Consider the following 18,650-nt stretch of genomic DNA (forward strand, 5'->3'; position numbering starts at 1 on the left):
ACATACAGAACTGGAGCTAAGAAAAACAATACCCTTCACAATAGCTAATCAGAAGATAAAATCTTAGGAGTATACCTAATCAGAAGCACAAAGGATGTATTCAAAGAAAATTACAGAGCATTACTACAAGAAACAAAAAAGAGACCTGGAGAAGTGGAAGAATATCCCTTGCTTATGGATAGGAAAACTCAATTTTGTGAAAATTACAATACTTCCAAAGGCAATTTACACGTTCAATGCAATCCCAATACAAATACCAATTTCAGTCTTCAACGAGATAGAAAAGGCAATCTCCAGTTTCATTTGGAATGGAAAGAGGCCCCGAATAAGCAAAGCACTCCTGAAAAGGAGAAACAAGTTAGGAAGCATCTCACTCCCTGATTTCAAAGTGGTCGTCAAGACAAAGTGGTACTGGTACAAGGGCAGACACATAGATCAATAGAATAGAATTGAGAATCTAGAAATCTGCCCATCTACCTATAGTCAACTGAATTTTGACAAGGAGATGAAATCAGTTAAGTGGGGAAACAACAGCCTTTATAACAAATGGTGCTGGCAAATGTGAAAAACTATCTGCAAAGAATTCGAGCAAGATCCACACCTCATTGCACACACAAAAACCAACTCAAAGTGGATCAAGGACCTAGGACTAAAACCAAAGACTATAAACTTCATTAAAGAAAAGCTTGGAAGAACTCTAGATCTAATTCACAACATAAGCCATCTTACAAGCATCCTGAAAAATCTCCAACTAGGAGAGGACAGAATAGATACTAAAATAAGTATTCACATAGATAATACACATAGATTATCATCATCATCAAGGAATTATAAAAATTCTTCAAAGGGTTAGGTCCTCTGGTTTGGAAAACTATTGCAACACTGAAAAGCTGATTATCATAGGCCTATAAATCACAATTTAGCTTATGAATGATCACATTTCACATAAACAATATTGTGCTCATGTGAAGACGCAGGTTCTCATATTGAGCCATAAGTGATACAATGATCTATGTAGAAAATTCTCAAGAAACTTGCAGGTGGGAGATAGTACGATGAAGGAAGACCACGATCACCAATAGGCAATGCTACCTTTACAATGATTACGTTCTAAGTGTTCTATTTCCTTGTTTTCCTTATGGAAGATATCAGTAAAATGTGACTGACTGACTATTGATCACTTCAAATGTAATGGTATGATAAAGACATTGCTATTTTATTTAAATTAGTTGAAATGCAAATGTAAGGGATTATTGACTATCATAACGGAGAGTAAATGTCTAGCTATTGTGATATATGGAGAATCCTTGGAAGAAATGCCTATGTTTACCAAGGATGAGAAATGTTTGAAAAGGATACGATGACTATTCTCTAATATCTGGAGGGCTGTCATGTGGTTGTCTAGATATTCAAACATTTAAATATATAGTAGAACTAGAACTAGTGTAGTTCAAGTTGTCGGTGGTAAGAAGCCGTAGTGCAATCCCAAAGGTACACAGTTTGAATCCACCAGATGCTTTACAGGAGAAAGATGAGCAATTTTCTTCCATGCAATTTACTGTCTCTGAGAACCTGCTGGAGACTCAGCTATGGGTTGGTTCTGACTCAATGGCACACAGCAACAGCAGAGCCAATGAACAAACAGTTCCATAGAGACAGGTAAAGTTTGGGGCTTTATAGAAAACATTTTCTAAAATAATAGAATGGACATGAGGGATTGGGGGAGAATAGGAAAAGAGTGGGTAGATAATACAGCATCGGAACAGACAAGGGGAAAGACTATCAGAAAGGAATGTATGACTATGACAATAATCTAAAACACGAGTTGCATTTCAAAGTGGACTGGGGAGGAGAATGTGAGGGAGCAAGAAGAAAATGTGCAAAAATGAATGAATTAAACCCCAACTTTTGTGAAAACATTCATTAAAATAATAATACTAATAAAAATAAGTAATCATCATCATCAAACCAAAAAGCACTGTGGGGTGACTAAACTAGATGGCCTTCAAGGTCACTTTCCTATGCTACAAATATTTTTTCTCTGATTTAACTATTGGGACTTTTTGAGATTTATGCATATGTTTACTCTTGAGATGTGCACACTTCCTATATATATATGTGTGTGTGTGTGTGTGTGTGTGTGTGTGTATAGGTTTCTTTTTAAAAAAGTCACATTTAACTTTATTTTTAAATTTTATTTTATACTGATTTACTTACAAAGTCCACATACATTGTTTTTAACATGCAGCTTTGAGACATACAGCCTTGTTGGTGTCCCAAGCCTGTGCCAAGATATCTAGACACCAGTGGTCTATGAGGACTGTAAACCCAAGATGGCTTTACCAGGGGTGCTGAGTAGAAAGAACATTCTGAAGGGGAAGAGACTGACAAAAAAAATACAAGTCTATTTGTAAGTATTTATTTTATTCATCTATTCTATCCTCCCCTGGTCATAGATTTTTTTCAGGATGCTTGTAAGACTTTATGTTGTTGTGGATTAGGACTTCTAGAGTTCTTTCAAGCTTTTTTTTAAATTGAAGTTTATAGTCATTGGTTTTAGTACTAGGTGTACAATCCACTTTGAGCTTTGAGTTGATTTTTTGTATGGAGTGAGGTATGCATCTTGCTTGAGTTTTCTGCAGATAGTTTTCCAATTTTGCCAGCACCATTCATTATAAAGGCTGTCATTTCCCCACTTACCTGATTTCTACTCCTTGTCAAAAATCAGTTGACCATAGGTAGATGGGCAAGAATTTGTTTTATTATTTGAAGCAACGATCAAGTGTTTGGGGCAATGATCAAGCTCTGCCAGGCATGACCATGCATTAAGTTCCTGTCTTATGCAAGGGCCCACACACAGACACACACACTGGTATGGTCCATGGAGTTACGACTTAGTGTTTCCCTTAGCTGAGCTAGCAGGGTGAAGGCGGCACTTCCCCATCACCAGACTACACCTATATCTTCAACAAGAACTGGCCAGTACCTGTCCACCTGTGCCGGGCATCACATTTACTGAACTGGAGTTTCTGAATAGGGAGGCTGATGTGATTAGTGAAAACTAATAACATTTGCATTAGAGCTCTCCATGGAGGATGGGCAGTCCACAGCAGATGAAGTTTCAGTAGCATTTTTCTGCTGGATTATATAGTGATTTAAAGTCAGATCTGCCTCACCCCACCTCCATTAGTGCTAGATTCCTGAAATAGTTTCCTACTTGCTTCTTTGTTTTGGCTATTTTGTGATTCACAGGTACTCAAGTTGCTCTCTTAGAGTCAGCCTTTGACTTAGATTAGGCTTCAATAGGCTTGAAATGAGGTTCCGGGCTCCCACTGTTACTGAGTATGCAACTCTACCTGTGAAATCCTATTGTATGTCTCTTGGTACGTGCCTGGCTCAAAAAGTTTTCCAACTAAAAACTCAAAGCAGAGCACCCCAAGACCCAAGAGGTCCAACCTCTTTTCATGCATTCAGTCCTGTATCACCTCAAGGGTGCACAAATAATGGCTACTTTGAGGATAGGGCATGTACTGACCACCCCAAATTTGCAATCTTCATCTCTGTTGGATTTGCAGAGCAGATTCTCTGGTTTAGTGTCTCTATGAGTAACTTCCTTGGGATGATGTTAAACCAGCGTGTCTGCCAATTCCATAATGTAAGTAGCTCTTCAAACTTTGTGAGTTTCTGAAGTTCCCCATAGACTGTTCCAACAAGTGAGATTAGGTAGAGGATTGTGGCATTATGGAAATAGTACTCTTGTTATGTGCCTTCAGATTGGAATAGACTCATTGCTGACCCTCCAGAGAATTTTCAGAGGCAGTTAATTGCATGGGAGGAAAGTGCCTATGTTTCTCCCACTGAGCAGCTGGTAGATTAAAACTATATGACTCTGGGTTGACAACACAGTTCCTCGCCACCAAACCACCAGCCTCAGAATATCGGGATATTTTAGGCGAGACTGGGTCTCCACTTCTCCTGCATAGAAATGAGTGAGTGGAAAACCAACCTTTCTGTAAACTTTTGTTTAAATCCCATTTAAAAAATTATATCTATAAAATAAAAACAGCACTTTATGCTTCAGGATAAACTTCCTATTTCTCTCTTTCCAGAGAGAATTTTCCTTTATCCAATGGGCAGCAAAGTTATAAATCTTCCAAAGCCCTTTGCCCTTTTTTTTTTGGATAAACGATTTCATTTTCTTCACCTATCATCGCCATTAAAAGGTTAAGCCATTCATGAAAACATTTTTGCTGTTCTTACATCCGTTGGATCTCATTATCTCTTACAAATAAATTCCCAACCCCAAGCAGAAATGTTAGAAATTATATCACAAGTAAAACACTCAAAATATTTTTCAACTCTTTAAAATATGGCTTAGGAACTAACCATTTTACACAGTGGGTTCCCTTCATATAGTAACAGAGCCGCGGTACCATTTTGGACAATCAGACTTAAAACATTAAGGACGTAATTGGCACTTTTAAAAGCTATTTAAAACCTTTAGGGGAGTTTCTACAGTGTAGAATTTCACTTCATTATAAAATGGTATCTTAAGCGTATCCTTTATAAATTCAACCAGAACTACCTCCAGCTCTGAATAAAACCCTTAATTTCAATTTGTTTTTCTACCTGATGCATTATGTAAACTTTTTGTTATGTGTGTCTTTGCAGATACTTCTAAACTAAAAAGCATTTTCTTCTGTGTAGATATGAAAAACTGGATTCCCTTTGTATGCAGCTAGTAGCTGTTGAGCCAGTTCAACTCACAGCTACTATAAAGGGTCGCCAGGATGGAGAGTTTTTGGAAGGTGATGCCAGGCCTCTCTGAGTGCTTCCGGGTAGGTTCAAACTGCCAACTTTCTGGTGAGTAAACAAGCATTTACCTTACCTGCAGCATACAAGAACCTAAGCTAATGTGTTGTTTTTTGTTTTTTTTTTTAAATATAGTGCTATTAAAATTAAACTCTCTAAATTTGAATACACAACCTAGCTTTCATAGAATTTACTTCTGAGCTCACTAGATTCAGGTTCCATAAGAATAGTGTCTTAGTTCATCAATGTTATATCCAGCACCTGGCACAGTAAGTACATGGCACAAAGTGAGCGCTGAATAAAAATACCTGTCAATGAACAAACACTCTCACCAGCAAGTGAGATGCTGAACACGAGGAAAGTTTGAATAAATGGCCTTGAGAATGGTTTCCTTAGGTAGCAACAGGAGTTGGGTTTTTTAACAGATTTACTTTGTTTTTAATTCTTTTATTATTTTTTGTGTGTGTGCCATCAAATCAGATCTGACTGGTACAAGAGAAGATCCCCCCTCCTGATCTCCACCAGAGCATCTGGTGAATTCCAAATGCCTACCTCTGGGATTGCAGTGCAGCTTCTTGGCACTAGGACACCAAAGCTCTGGATATTTTTTTTTTAGTATCAACTTTATGCTTGTTGATTATTAGATCAAGAATTAGATAAAAATAATTTCCTCCAAAAATAAAGGAATTCTCTAATCATGATGGAGTGAACGCAAGCCTTTTAGATAATACATGTAAGCGAAGTAAAACCACACCACTGGATAAGGCAATTCCAAAACAGAGGTGGAGATTTTGTTTATTTGCTGAAGAATTCATTTTCTTTCTGATAATACAATTAACACTAGATGGATCTTTTTCAAGTTTTACCAAACACCTGTAACACATGTCTCATTACTTTATCACTTTCATCCCTTGATCCATGTTAGTGAATTTTAAACTCAAATCATTTTTTTAAAAACACCCAAAAATCTAAAGGAGATAGAAATCAATGCCTGTGACCTAAAATAGCTACGGGGTAACCAATACATGGTAACCCCACGGATTCTGTCCTTCTGACTGCATTTCACTCAGCAGTGCGGACATGAATCTGAATTAAGCCAACCAATATAAAATATTGATCTATAAATAACTTCAAAAGTGACAGTCCAAAAGTTGTACATTTACAAAGCATCATGACAGCATCACCTGTTCCATACTTAAAAAAATCTCTTAGTATGTTTAAAAGCACATTTACCTACTTCACTAGGTGAGGATTTATCAAAATTCTCCATCAACATCATCCAGTTTCTTTTTTTAAATCTTTGTTATTAAGGTTCTATAAAAATATGCACTAATTAAATGATATGTATTTGATCTGATCAGTTTCAAAAACCAAGGAAAAGGTTGTTTCAAAAACCAAGGAAAAGGTGGCAGGATGGGGGGAAAAAATACCCTGTACAGTTAGATTTCAAAAAGCCAGTCTTTACAACAACCAAACCAAAACTATTGGTACTCAGTTAGAAGCATAAAGAAGTTTCCCTAGTATCAATCCATCCATCTATTTCATCCATCTATTCGTTTAGTCTATTTATTTTTCTTAGTGGGCATCTTTTCCATTACAATTCAACAGAAGAATGAGAGTTCTCGCTTTCTTGGTCACCTGTGAGCTCAGGGGCAACCAGTTTCTATAGTAACCAAAAAAAGTAGCTTTATGACCAGCAGTTTGGTTCCACAGTAGGAAGAATTCTCATGTAATCAAAATTTTCCATCTGAGAAAATCCTTCACTGTTCTAGCAACACAGTTCGAAGTTCATCTTCCTTGTTGATCATCATTGAGGCAACTGCTCCATCATTAAATTCAAAAGAAGTTCCTCCGTCCACAACCGTACAGGCATCCAAGCAACGAGAATGGACACAAACCCTTTCTCTACCAATTTTCTGTCCAATGGAAGACTCAGATTTCCTTGTCTTCTTGCAATATTTAAAACATCTTCCACAGCTTGAGTAGCAACCCTGTTAATATTGAATGACCAGGCCTTTGATCCTGTTCGAGTACACAAATTGAGCCCTGAACTCTTCTGCTTTTCCCATGGGCCATCATCAAGGGAAATCTCACAGTAGGAATCCAGTTCCTTTAGAGTGGGTATACTACTTCTTAAACTGTCCACTGCTACAGCCCAAGAATAAGACATTCTGGAAGAGAGACTCTCTCCAATGAAGACATCATTTAGTGCCCTCACTGGCAAAAGCTGAGGTCCTGAGGCCACAGACCTTTCATCGTGAACTCGTTCAATGTTGAAGGCTCTGCTGTGTTGATTCAAACTTAGCTGGTGCTCATGAAGGTCCACAGGCACAGGATTGATGCCAGTCCCTTCAAGATATAACCTCAATCGCTGCCTCCACAGTCACCTGAACTCCCCGCCATAGAACTTCTTCAAGGCTTCTGGGAAGGAATGTGTGTATCGGACAGGCAGACATAAATGTCCTTCTGACCTTTCTGGGTCAGTGTTTACTCCAATAAATGGTTTAAGCCTGTCTAAGACTTTGCTGCCAGAAGCATCGGGCCAACACCTCCTGCAGCAATGACAGCATCAGCCCATCTCACAGTCTCTTCATCATACTCTCTCCGTTTCACTAGACGAACTTCAATTCCTTCATTCCTTAAACTATCTACAATATGCTCCACATTTCTGGTGTGAATATGATGGCGTTCAAGCAATCCACTGAAGCTAGAGCCTTTTAATGCAAGCAGCTGCTTGAGGTCCTTCCTCCTCCGAGAGCTCCGCTGCTGTTCGAATTTGTACCGGGTGGTTTTGGCCACCATAACCACCCTGGACGGCCGGAAGGCGCCAGCTCGCGCGGCGGTCCCTGCCCAAGGTGCTGCAGCCCGGCCGCCCGCTGACAGCTGCCCAGCAGGAAGCCTTGGTAGCAAGTCATCATCAGCCCCGCCCGGGCTTGCAGGCAGTGGCTCCTGCCTCCGCCCGACTCCCTTTGCCCTTTTTTTAAAAAAAAAAAATAAAAAATGAAACAACCCTTCTATTTTCTGTTTTGATACCTGATCCTTCCAAGGATTGTTTTAAGATACTGGGGTGGGGCGTACTTGCTCTTCAGGGAGTTGTTTTCTGCTAGGACAAGACAAGTTGTCAGTGAGTGTCTGGTTTCTGGCTTCTTGTTTGGATACTGGCTCTGAATCTGTTTAGAACCAGAGACAAGCTTGTGAGCTTTAGAAAGGACCTTCTGGGAGGAATTTGAAGGATGCAAGTCCTGCTGTACTTGACCACGACTAACAGATAGTGGATTCTGAGAAGGAAGTGGTTGGGCTAACAGAACATGCTTAGAACCATCACCAAGTGAGAGTGTAGCCTTCAGAGGGGCTGAAATACAGGGTTTTGTTTGTTTGTGTGTGGTTTTTTTTTTTTTAGATTTATCTCTGATGCCCTGTGCTCGCCACACTTTTTATTATTCTGTTTACTTTCCCTTTTTATTGGGAATCTGGGGAACATTAGAGTTTAGGATCATTAAATCAATATATTTGGTGATCCAGTATTGACAACATGATCTGAATTCTGGGAGTAAGTGGTTTTTCAGTTTAAAGGGTAATATGTCTGTGGTCTCCAAAGGAGAAGAGAACCATATTACTCAATGATCCTTCAAAGGGGTTTGAAAAGAGAATTCATTTCCAGGTAGATAATCATGCAACACTAAGGTCACTTAGGACAACCAGACTTGGTGGCCTTGTCTATTTTTCTATTAGTTTCTGGGTGAAATATACTCTTGTCAGTCTGAGATTAATAGTTCTATTTTCTACTCACTGTATTTTAGAAAATTCTATTACTAAAGTAATTTGTTGGAAAAAAGAAAACTAAGTTTTCAAGACCTTTTCCTTAAGGCTATCAACATATACGTTCCATAAGTTCCTTCACTTTCCTATCTTCATAAATTTCTAAGACTATGACTCTAAAGCACTGACAGGTCAACATTGAGGATGCTACAATCCCTAGGTAATATAATAATCAATGTTAATCACTTCAAGTAGGAGTGTGTTGTAACTAGATGGAAACAGTGGCTATAATAAATTACTAGATTTACAATTGTACAGTCATGGGGTGGGGGTGTGTGCGTGTGAGAGAGAGAGACAGACAGACAGACAGACATAGAGACAGACAGACTCAGTTTAGGAAAAATCATAAAGTGAAAGTAATTGTGAATTTTATTTAATGATTCAAACACACAAGCAAATTAAATAACCCAACAGCAAATATTTACAGTGTACACTAGTTTCCAAGCAATATGCAGATATAACAGATAGAGTGGGAGATTGTAGTTAAATGGAAGAGATAGACAAGTAAAACAGAAATAATTGCTGGGACCCTACTGCTGTGCTGAGAGGAGGAGCACAGAAGTGTGGAAGCACAAAGTACCCCTAAAATTTTGATACTATTTTTCTCATATAATCTGTCAGTGTAGTTTGCTCACCATGGACTTATTGGCCCTGAGATCCTTGTTTGCTTTAGTCTTCTCCTGTGCTGCAATTAACTAGGCTTCTCAACATTTGGCTCCCATCTTGGGTCAGTCAACAGGGTGGAAGAAGAGACCAGAATGCAGGATGTGAGATGAGCCAGAATTTATTTTCTCCTTCTTTTGCATGAGGTGGCTTCTCCTGCAATGACTACCTATTCTCCATGCACACTGCCCCTCAACCTGCTCGGGTCAGACTGGCCCACCACAGCTCCAGATCCCACTGAGCCCAACACCTAGACTCCAGTAAGAATTTTATCCTCATAATTTCAGTCAAGAAGTGGGAAAGACATCCTCATATTGTTAATACTTAGAGTCCTCTACTTGCCTGTTTGGCTTTTCCATCTGTTGTCTAGCCAATTCTCTGCTTTAAAATCCACTCTCTGATGATATTTACAGTGTTTTTCTATTTTCTTAGAAATTCCTTAACTATTCCATGTGGTCAATTATATTGATCGATTTTTTTTTTCTTCAGTTGTTAAGTTTCTTTTCATAGCTGGAATAAAGTTAAATATGTTTAGAGTTTTTCTCTCTATAATTAATAAAGAAAACAAAATAACCCTGGGCCCTTAAATAGTCTCCAAATATCATTCTAACTCTATCAACCTCTTCATTTCCTTGTAAAAATAATTTCTTTTGTTTTATGTGTGTCTGAAGCATTACATAAAAGGAAACTGCCAGAAATTCAGAATGGATTCAGAAGAGGCCATGGAAGAAGTGGATCACTGCTGATGTCATATGGATCTTGGCTGCAGCAGAGAATATGAGAAAGATATTTACCTGTATTGTGTTGACTATGAAATGTAATTAGATTGCTTTCGGCAGGACTGTCATTTTCACAATATTGAGTCTCCCTATCCATGAACAGGGCACATTTATCCATTTCTTTAGGTCTTTTACTGTGTCTTGCAAAAATTGTCATTTTCTTTGTATAGGTCTTTTGTTATTTCTAGTTAGGTTCACTCCCAAGTATTTGAATTTGTGGTTGGCTATTGGAAGCAGGAATGGCATCTACTTCCCAAACAACATGCCTCTGGATATTCTATGAACTTTGAGAAATGATGATAGTTATAGAAAGGCTTCAGGTCTTTTGTTCATAGAGTTGCTATAAGCAGTGCTTGACTTGATGGCAATCAACAACAACAATTGTAAATGGTATTCCTTTCTTGATTTCCTTCTCTGAGCTCCCTTTGTTACTGTAGAGGAATCCCACAGATTTTTGGATATTGATCTTAGATCCCACCACTCTACTAAATTGGCCTACTAACTCTAACAGAGTTTTTTTTTGGTTGAGTCTTTGAAGATTCCTGTGTATACTATCATAACATCTGCATACAGTGATAGTTTAATCATGTCTTTGCTGATCTGGATGCCTTTTATTTTCTTCTTTTGTTGTATTGCCCTAGCAAGCACTTCTAATACAATGTTGAATAGAAATGGTGACAGTGGTCCCTGTTTGCAAGGAAAATGCTTTTCATCTTTCTCCACTGGGAATAATGTTGGCTCTTGGTTTTGCATATATAATTTTCACTATGTTGAGGAAATTCCCTTCTATTCCAATTTTTCTGAGTGTATGTATCAGGAAGAGATGTTAGATTTTGTCAAATGCCTTTTCTGCATCAATTGCTGAGATCATATGGTTCTTGTTATTTACTTTGTTAATATAGTGAATTATGTTGATTGCTTTTCTTATATTGAACCATCCTTGGTGGGAAGCAGTTTGGCACTACCTCAAAAAGCTGAACATAGAAATTCCAAAAGACCTAGCTATTCCAGTACTTGGATTATACCCTGAGAAAATGAGAAGTGAGGCACAAACAGAGATTAGTACACCAATGTTCATAGCAGCATTATTCACCTTCGCAAGAACATGGAAACAGCCCAAATGTCCAATCACAAATGAATTTATTGAGAAATTATGATACATTCACACAGTGGAATACTATGCAGGATGCAGAAGCAACAACTTTGTAAAGTGTTATGTAATTTGGGAGGGACTGGAGAGCATTATGCTGAGAGAACTAACTCAGTCCCATAATGATAAATATAGTATAAAACCGTTATTGTAGAATAAGTATAAGGATCCAAGAGGGGTGGGAGAGGCTGGAAGCTGAGGGATGTGGATGTGTGTGTGGGGGAGGGGGTTGTTAATCACTGAGTTGTAGAATTTGATGAGGGGGTTGAGGGATATTGAAAGAATTTGTTTGAATTTGTATTTGAGTTTTGTAAATAAACTAGGAGAGAAAAAAAAGCCAAGGGCTCTAGTGGCTGAGTCCATAAGGAGTGGTGCTCCTAACACAAAGATGGTGCCTCTCTGGGCAGTAATGTCTCCATAGGAGAAAAATAGGCCATCTCCTCAAACTCAACGGCAGTCACTTTGAGTTGGAATGGAAGCAAAATACAAAAACAGCAAGATAGACAAAAAGCTTGATCTGACCAATATTGTAACTACAAATTTAAAGAAATTCAGGGGCTGATGACAACGTTAAAGACCACCAAAGTATTGTAAAATTCATACAATGGTAAATTGCATGAGATGCAAACCAATAAACAGAGGTAGTTAAATTGACTCCGGGTGACACCTTGTGGGTCAAAAGAGAATTGTGCTTCATGGGATTTTCAATGGCTTATCTATTTTTGGCAGTAGATAGGCAGGCCTTTCTTTCTAGGCACATTTAAATGAACAGAAACATCCAACTTTTGTACTAGCAGCTGTGCACACAAACTGTTTGCACCACTGAGGGACTACTTATTGTCAACACTTGAAAGCCCTGCACAGGGGGCTCAGAAGAGCTGCCTTCATTTCGTTCTTTGGGCGTCTCAAGGAGGTAGAAGTCTAGTGCAGAGGGATGCACGTCACCTCAAGTCAGCAGAAGCAATGTGTTGGTGGTCCTTCAGAGGGAAATTGTTGTTGTTGTTAGCACTGAAGGCACCTCCCCCAGGCTCCCAGCCCAGCCCCGCCCCGCCCGCCCCGCCCCTGCTGTCCGCCCTGGGACGACCCTGCACATCCCGAGATGCTGTTGCCAGATTTCCTTGGGCGTCTGTTGAAGAGACCCCGTCTGGTGTCTTCTGAGGAGGTCGGGATCCGTTCAGTGGAGAAGCGGCGTCCTGCCGGTGGGACAAGGTGAGGACCCTGAAAGGAGACTGTGAGACCAGCGACCCCAGAGAGAACCCCAACCAAAACAGACGTGCTTTCACAGCTTGGAGGGTCTAGTGAGGACTGATGGGGGCGCCCTTCTCACGACTTTCTCTGGGGTCTTAGGGAGATAGGAGCCTCGGGCCTAGCTTCAGGTCCCCAGAGGGCGGGGACGGCAGCCTCTCAGGAGTCGGTATGTTAGTTGAAGGGAGCTCTGGTGGCTTATCCGAGGGCATAACTTTGAGGGATCGAATCTCCTAGTGGCTCTGGGGGAGTTAAGGTCGGCAGTCTCTGACCATTTGATTTACAACATCGGGGAAATTCACGGGAGGGTCAGTAACGAGTCGCTTCTGACTCAATGAGAGTGAGTTGAGTTTCTGTTGAAGAGGTTTGAGAGCGCTTCTTCCCCCCCCCCCCCCCCCCAAGCAACAGAAGGCCCCATGCTCTGCCTTGTCCCCGCCGTCTGCCTCAGGCCGAGTCCCCAGATATTCCGTTTAGGTTGGGCCCTGGGATTATGTGGCCAAGAGGGAGCTAAACTCGGCCTGGGGCCAGGAGGGGGGCCTGAGGCAGGGCTGGGGCGGGGGCTTCCTTACTGTGGCCAACGTTCAGTTAGGGGCTCCGGGCAGGAGCTCGGCCCGTCCCTCCACCTTTCCTCTCTTCTCCAGCTAGACACAGCCTCAGTTCAGCACAAAGGAAGAGCGGCCGCCCGTCAAGAGTAAAGGTAATCGTTTAAGGGAGTCCTGGTGGCCTAGTGGTAGGAGCTGCGCTGCAATCCCAAAGGCACGGGCTTGGAATCCACCAGCTGCTCAGTGCGGGCAAAGATGGGCAGTCTCCTCCCTCTGTGATTAACTGGCTCTGAAAAGCTGCTGGAGGGTCAGCTATGAGTCAGTTCTGACTCCATGGCACACAACGCCACAACATGATACCTTGAAGAAAACTGTGGGCAGCAATTCCCTCACCCCACTCCTATCCTAGATTTGGCGTGGCTCTGCCCTTGCTGTCGGCCCTGGGCAGAGTCCCTGGATGTCTCTTTTGCAGGATTTGCACTTCTGGCTGGTGAGGGATATAGGATTCCCTCTGAGGACGCCAGAAGCAACTCAGCAGAGGGAGGGGCCAGGCCCTGCCGGGCAAGGTGAGGATCTGGTGGATGAAGGGTTGAGCCTTGCCTCCACCCAGTACCCTCCCCAATTTCTGAGTCGCCTCCTTCCCCCTCTCTGTGTTGTTCCCTCTCACTCGCTTGCTCCATCCTTCCATAACGCTCCTTCTCCCTCCTTGCTTTCTCCTCCTTAGCTCCTAACTCCCACACCTCTGCCCCACCCCTGGCCCAGCTTTCAGCCCTGGGAGACTGACCAAAGGTTGCCAGATTGCCTGGGCCCCGACTCCTGCCTGCAGGATGAGGCGCTCAGAACTGTGAAGACTTTGGCCTAAAGGGACCAGACTCAGACCCACACAGGAATAGGGCTCAGGCAAGGTCAGGAGCCAAGATGAAGACACTGAGAACTGGAAGTTTTCCAGACACAGTTGGGAAGAACACCTACCTGCCAGCCTTACTCTTGCTGTCTAAATTTGAGGGTCCCCAGGCAGTCTGAGCTGACTTTTGGTTCCTCTGACAGGGACTCAAGGAAGCTGGAGGTGAGAGTATTAGTCTTAGGCACGCAAAGGCTGTTCTTGTCAGCATAGTGGAAGAGGCCTAACCGCTTTCAGGAGCCAAGGTGAGGACCCTGAACATCTGTCAGGACCTGGCCCTGCCCTGCTATAACCTCTGGGAGTTTCAAATTATGGTGGCCAGACACTAAGAGCTGTATCACTTCTTTTAGACTTCTTGAAGACAGGCAAGCCAAGAGGCCAGGATACTTGTGAGGTCTTAGAACACCACATAAACAGAAGGTTGGTAAATTTATTTCTGTTGGAGCCCCTTAGCTTCCCAGGGGTGCTTTAGCAGAGGTACCGAAAGTGGGTGACTTATAGAAAAAAAAATTATTTCTGACAGTTCCGAAAGCTCAGAGGTTCAATTCAGTGCATCAGTTATAGATAAAGGATCTCTCTCCATGGACTCTGGGAGAAGATTGTGGTCTTAGCTTCTGTAGACCCAGCATTCATTAGTCTCTTAATAATTGTCATGTAGCGTGTCTTTTAAAGAATTTATGCTTGCGTATCTCTGTCATTATTACTCTCCCTCACTCAGCAGTTAGCAGGCTGGAGGCACATCCTACACTTACATGACATCATTGGCATAACAAAGAAAATATTGTTCCCAAAGGATATAGCCACAGTATTTTTGTTATGAGTTGTTATTAGTTTGTTATTAGTTGATTCCTGACTTCACGTAACCTCATGTGTACTTCCTACAGTGTCTGTAAAGGTGTGATCTTTCAGAGACAGATCTTCAGGACTGTCTTCTGAGGGGCTTCTGGGTGTATTTGAACAACCAGCTTTTCAGTTAGTAGTGGCGAGCTTAACGGTTTGTGCCACCCAAAGACTCTTTTATACAGCCACACCACCTTTCAAGGAGATAGAATTCAATCCATAATAGCTGCCAAGGTTGAGATTTTCAGCAGAGGCTATTCACATTATCTTTTTCTCCGTCAGGACTGTGGGTCCTCATTTCCCATCCTCCTGCCACCTCTCCTGCCAGCTATCCTCAACATTCATCATCATGTCTCGTCGTCCAAAGTTCCCACGCTTCACACTTGAACAAGACATTCCTTTACAAGTTGAGGTGCCTGATACTTTAACATCATCGAGTTCTTCTCAGAGTCCTCCTCAGAGTCCTCCGCGGACTCCTACTCAGAGTCCTTTCTCCTGCTCTTCACTGAGCACCTCTCATGAGGGTGTGGATGTCCTGCATACTCCACAGACGCTCTACTCCTCTCCCAGTTCTTCAAGCGTGTTTGATGAGAACTCCAGCATCCCAGAAGAGGAAACAAGTGAAAGCACCTCGTCAGGTTCAACAGACGAGAACTCCAGCATCCTGGAAGAGGAAACAAGTGAAAGCACCTTGTCAGGTTCAACAGACACAGTGTTTTTGCCCAGAGTTCCACTAGAAAAGAAAGCAACAGAATTGGTCCACTTCCTGCTTTGCAAGTATCAGATGAGAGAGCCCATCACAAAAGCAGACATTCTGGACACTGTGATCAAAAATTACGAGAGTCACTTCACAGTGATCATGGAGAAGGCTTCTAAGTGCATAGAGATGGTTTTTGGCATTGAGGTGAAAGAAATGGACCCTGACATCCAGTCCTATGAGTTTGTCAATTTACTGGATCTCACCTATGATGAAAATCCGAGTGATGAGCAGAAACTGCCCAAGAATGGCCTCTTAATACTTGTTCTGGGCTTGATTTTCCTGGAGGACAACTGTGCCTCTGAGGATAAGATCTGGGAATTCCTTAATACGATTAAAGTGTTTGCTGAGAAAGACCATTTCATCTATGGGGATTCCAGGCAGCTCCTCACCAGAGACTGGGTGCAGGAAAATTACCTGGTTTATCGACCAGTGCCCAACAGTGATCCTCCCTGCCATGAATTCCTATGGGGTCCAAGAGCTCATGCAGAAACCAGCAAGATGAAAGTTCTTCAATTTTTTGCCAAGGTCACCGGAAATGACCTTAGTTCCTTCTCACCCTGGTATGAAGAGGCTTTGGAAGATGAAAAAGAGAAACTTCAAGCCAGAATTGTTCCTGTGGACAATAGTACTATAGATCCTTCACCAACAGACTCTTCTGCCCCCATCTCGAGTCCTGAGTCGTGATGGTTGAAGCATATTCACCATTCTACTAGAAGGGTGCAATCAGAGAGGCCAGTGTGAGACAGGGGCTCACAGTCTGTTAATGTCCTTGTCTTCCTCCTCTTGGTGAATTACATGGAGATCTTTTGTTTTATTGTTGGTATTTTTCAAATGTTGCTCCTCTTTTAGTTTTTAAAATTGGGGTGAAAATATTTAACAAAATACAGAACAATTGAATGTTTTGCACACTTACAATGTTTTTGTATTGATTTTTAAAATGTGTAATCGTTCTTCTATTCTTTTCCAAATAATCCCGTCATCATTAGCATGAATTTAGCACACTCTAAGCATGTTGTTACCTTTATACTAGCTCCCATGCTTAATAATCTCTGTCTTCTATTTTCTTCTTTCACTGATTTTGAAATATGTATTTGTCCTTTGGCAACTGACTGAATTTGTTCAGCCTAGTATTTCTCTAGTGTCTCTATTCTGTAGGATGCTCTCTTGGCCGACTGGGTAGAAAGTTATGTTGTCAACTCAAATGCAGGTGGTTCTATTTAATCAGCTGCCCCATAGGAAAAAGGGGGACAAACTCCCATTTGATTTAGACTCTGAAAAATCTCTTAAAAGGGTCAACTCGGAGTCAGTTCTGACTCAACAGCAGCCGGTTGCCTGTTACATTTCATGTTGTGTTATATTAGACCTTATTTGTTTGTGTGTGTGTGTGTGTGTGTGATTGAATAGTATTTCTTTGTGTATATACTTCATTTAATTATGCATTCATCTATTGGTGACATTTTGGTTGTTCTATGATTTGGTGAACATTGGTGGGCAGTTTCTGTTTGCATTCCTGCTTTCACTTCTGATTTCTTCCCTAGGAAGGAATAGGGATGTGGGGTCATATTGTAGTTGTATGCTGGCCTTTTTGAATAATTGCCCAGCTGCTTTTCATGGTGGCCATATGGTTTTCCATTTCTACTAGTAGTGAGAGTTCTAGTTTCTCCACAGCTTTGCCAATTGGGTCTTTTGCTTGCTTGCTGTGGGATCATTGCCACTGTAATAACAATGAGGTAATATTTCTTTGATTGGGGTTTGACATCTGTCTCCTTAATGGCTAATGATGTTGAACATCTTTCCATGTGCTCATCCATCATCTGAACAACCTCTTTGGTGAACTCTCCAAATCTGATGACCACTTTTTTATTGAATTCTTTGCCTTTTTGTTGTTAAGTTGTAGATTCTTACTGGACAGGTGTTCCCACAATTTTCTTCCGATTTGTAGGCTGTACTTTTCATTTTTTTATCAAATCATATGGTGAACAAAAATAACTTTTATGAAGTCTCATTTATCTTGTTGACTTTTGCTGCTTTTGTTGTCATATCTGATAATCCATTAAAAACTAGGTGGCACAGTCTTGCCCCAATATTTTCTTCTAAGATTTTTTTATTATTTTACTTTTCACACACAAGTTCTCATTGACATACTTTGAATTATTCTTTTTTTTTATGATGTGAGGCACAGGTCCTAATTCATTCTTCTACGTGTAGAAATTAGATTTCCTACCTCTTTCAATTGAAACGACTCTTCCTTCCCCACTGAATAGGCTTAGCACCCTTGTCATAAATCTATTGACCTTTTACACATTTTATTTTTATAAATTTTCTTATGATGTGATGGGTGAAAATTTACAGAATAGGTGGGTTTTCCACTCAACCATTCACACAAAATTTGTTTTATATCACTGATTGCAATCTCCATTTTTCATAACATTTTTCTCACTTCCTGTATGTGATTCTTGTTTCCATTTATACTTCTATCTTCTCCTTCCTGCCTTCTGAACATTATCCCTGTGCAAATGCTGCCCTTGTGATCTTATATAGTTGATTGGCTAAGGACTGAATACCTCCTTTAGAGTTATTGCTTAGCTTATAGAATTAGTGGATAAAAATTGAACCACATGGGTGAATTTATTTTGAGGCTTTGCAAGTGATTGAGGTTCTGCCAGTCTCTAGGCCAGTAAGCTGTCCATTTTTAACGTTTTTTCATTTTTATTAGTTATTTTTCTCATACTCTGGCTGAAACATTTTGTTTTCTCTGTCAGAATGGACAGCAGTTCTAGGCAGACACCATCTATTCCTTCTGATCTTAGGTATTGACAGTTGATGTTGCTCCTTGAAAAGCAGGTTTAATTTGCACAGAATCTATGTTCATGAATGATGTTACTCATATTTATTGTTGTTTATCAATATTAAAAGGAGACGTTTTCCTATTGTCTTAGTTTGCTAGTGTGATCATTACAAGAGTACGAGAAAGGGGATGACTTAAACGGGGAGACATTTATGGTCCCACAGTTTTGCAGACAAGAATCCGTAACAGGGGAGTGGCTGTAAGAGTAGATCTTTCCTTAATGTTTGCATTTTCACATGTTCTTTCCTTCGTCTGTGTGTGTGTGCGTGTGTGTGCGCACACACACCTTTT

The 18,650-nt window shown here is 40.9% G+C and overlaps 1 protein-coding gene and 1 pseudogene across 1 annotated transcript; one reads left to right on the forward strand and one right to left on the reverse strand.

Moving 5' to 3' along the window:
* Positions 1–6,619: 6,619 nt before the first annotated feature.
* LOC102875325 lies at positions 6,620–12,316 on the reverse strand (annotated as a pseudogene).
* A 6-nt stretch (positions 12,317–12,322) lies between these two features.
* Positions 12,323–16,195, forward strand: LOC102875726 (melanoma-associated antigen 10-like). The gene is made up of 2 exons (XM_006881903.1): positions 12,323–12,432; positions 15,034–16,195. The coding sequence occupies exons 1-2, from the start codon at positions 12,323–12,325 to the stop codon at positions 16,193–16,195; spliced, it is 1,272 nt and encodes a 423-aa protein (XP_006881965.1).
* Positions 16,196–18,650: the final 2,455 nt, after the last annotated feature.

The sequence above is a fragment of the Elephantulus edwardii genome, unplaced genomic scaffold, assembly GCF_000299155.1.
Source record: "Elephantulus edwardii isolate Elephantulus edwardi_28Jun2011 unplaced genomic scaffold, EleEdw1.0 scaffold00016, whole genome shotgun sequence".
NCBI lineage: Eukaryota > Metazoa > Chordata > Mammalia > Macroscelidea > Macroscelididae > Elephantulus > Elephantulus edwardii.

Excerpts from the sequence above, each read along its gene's own strand:
- LOC102875726 (XM_006881903.1), top strand. The coding sequence starts at position 12,323 with ATGCTGTTGCCAGATTTCCTTGGGCGTCTGTTGAAGAGACCCCGTCTG. Across the intron at positions 12,433-15,033 it reads CGTCCTGCCGGTGGGACAAG|GACTGTGGGTCCTCATTTCC; the intron begins GTGAGGACCCTG and ends TTTCTCCGTCAG.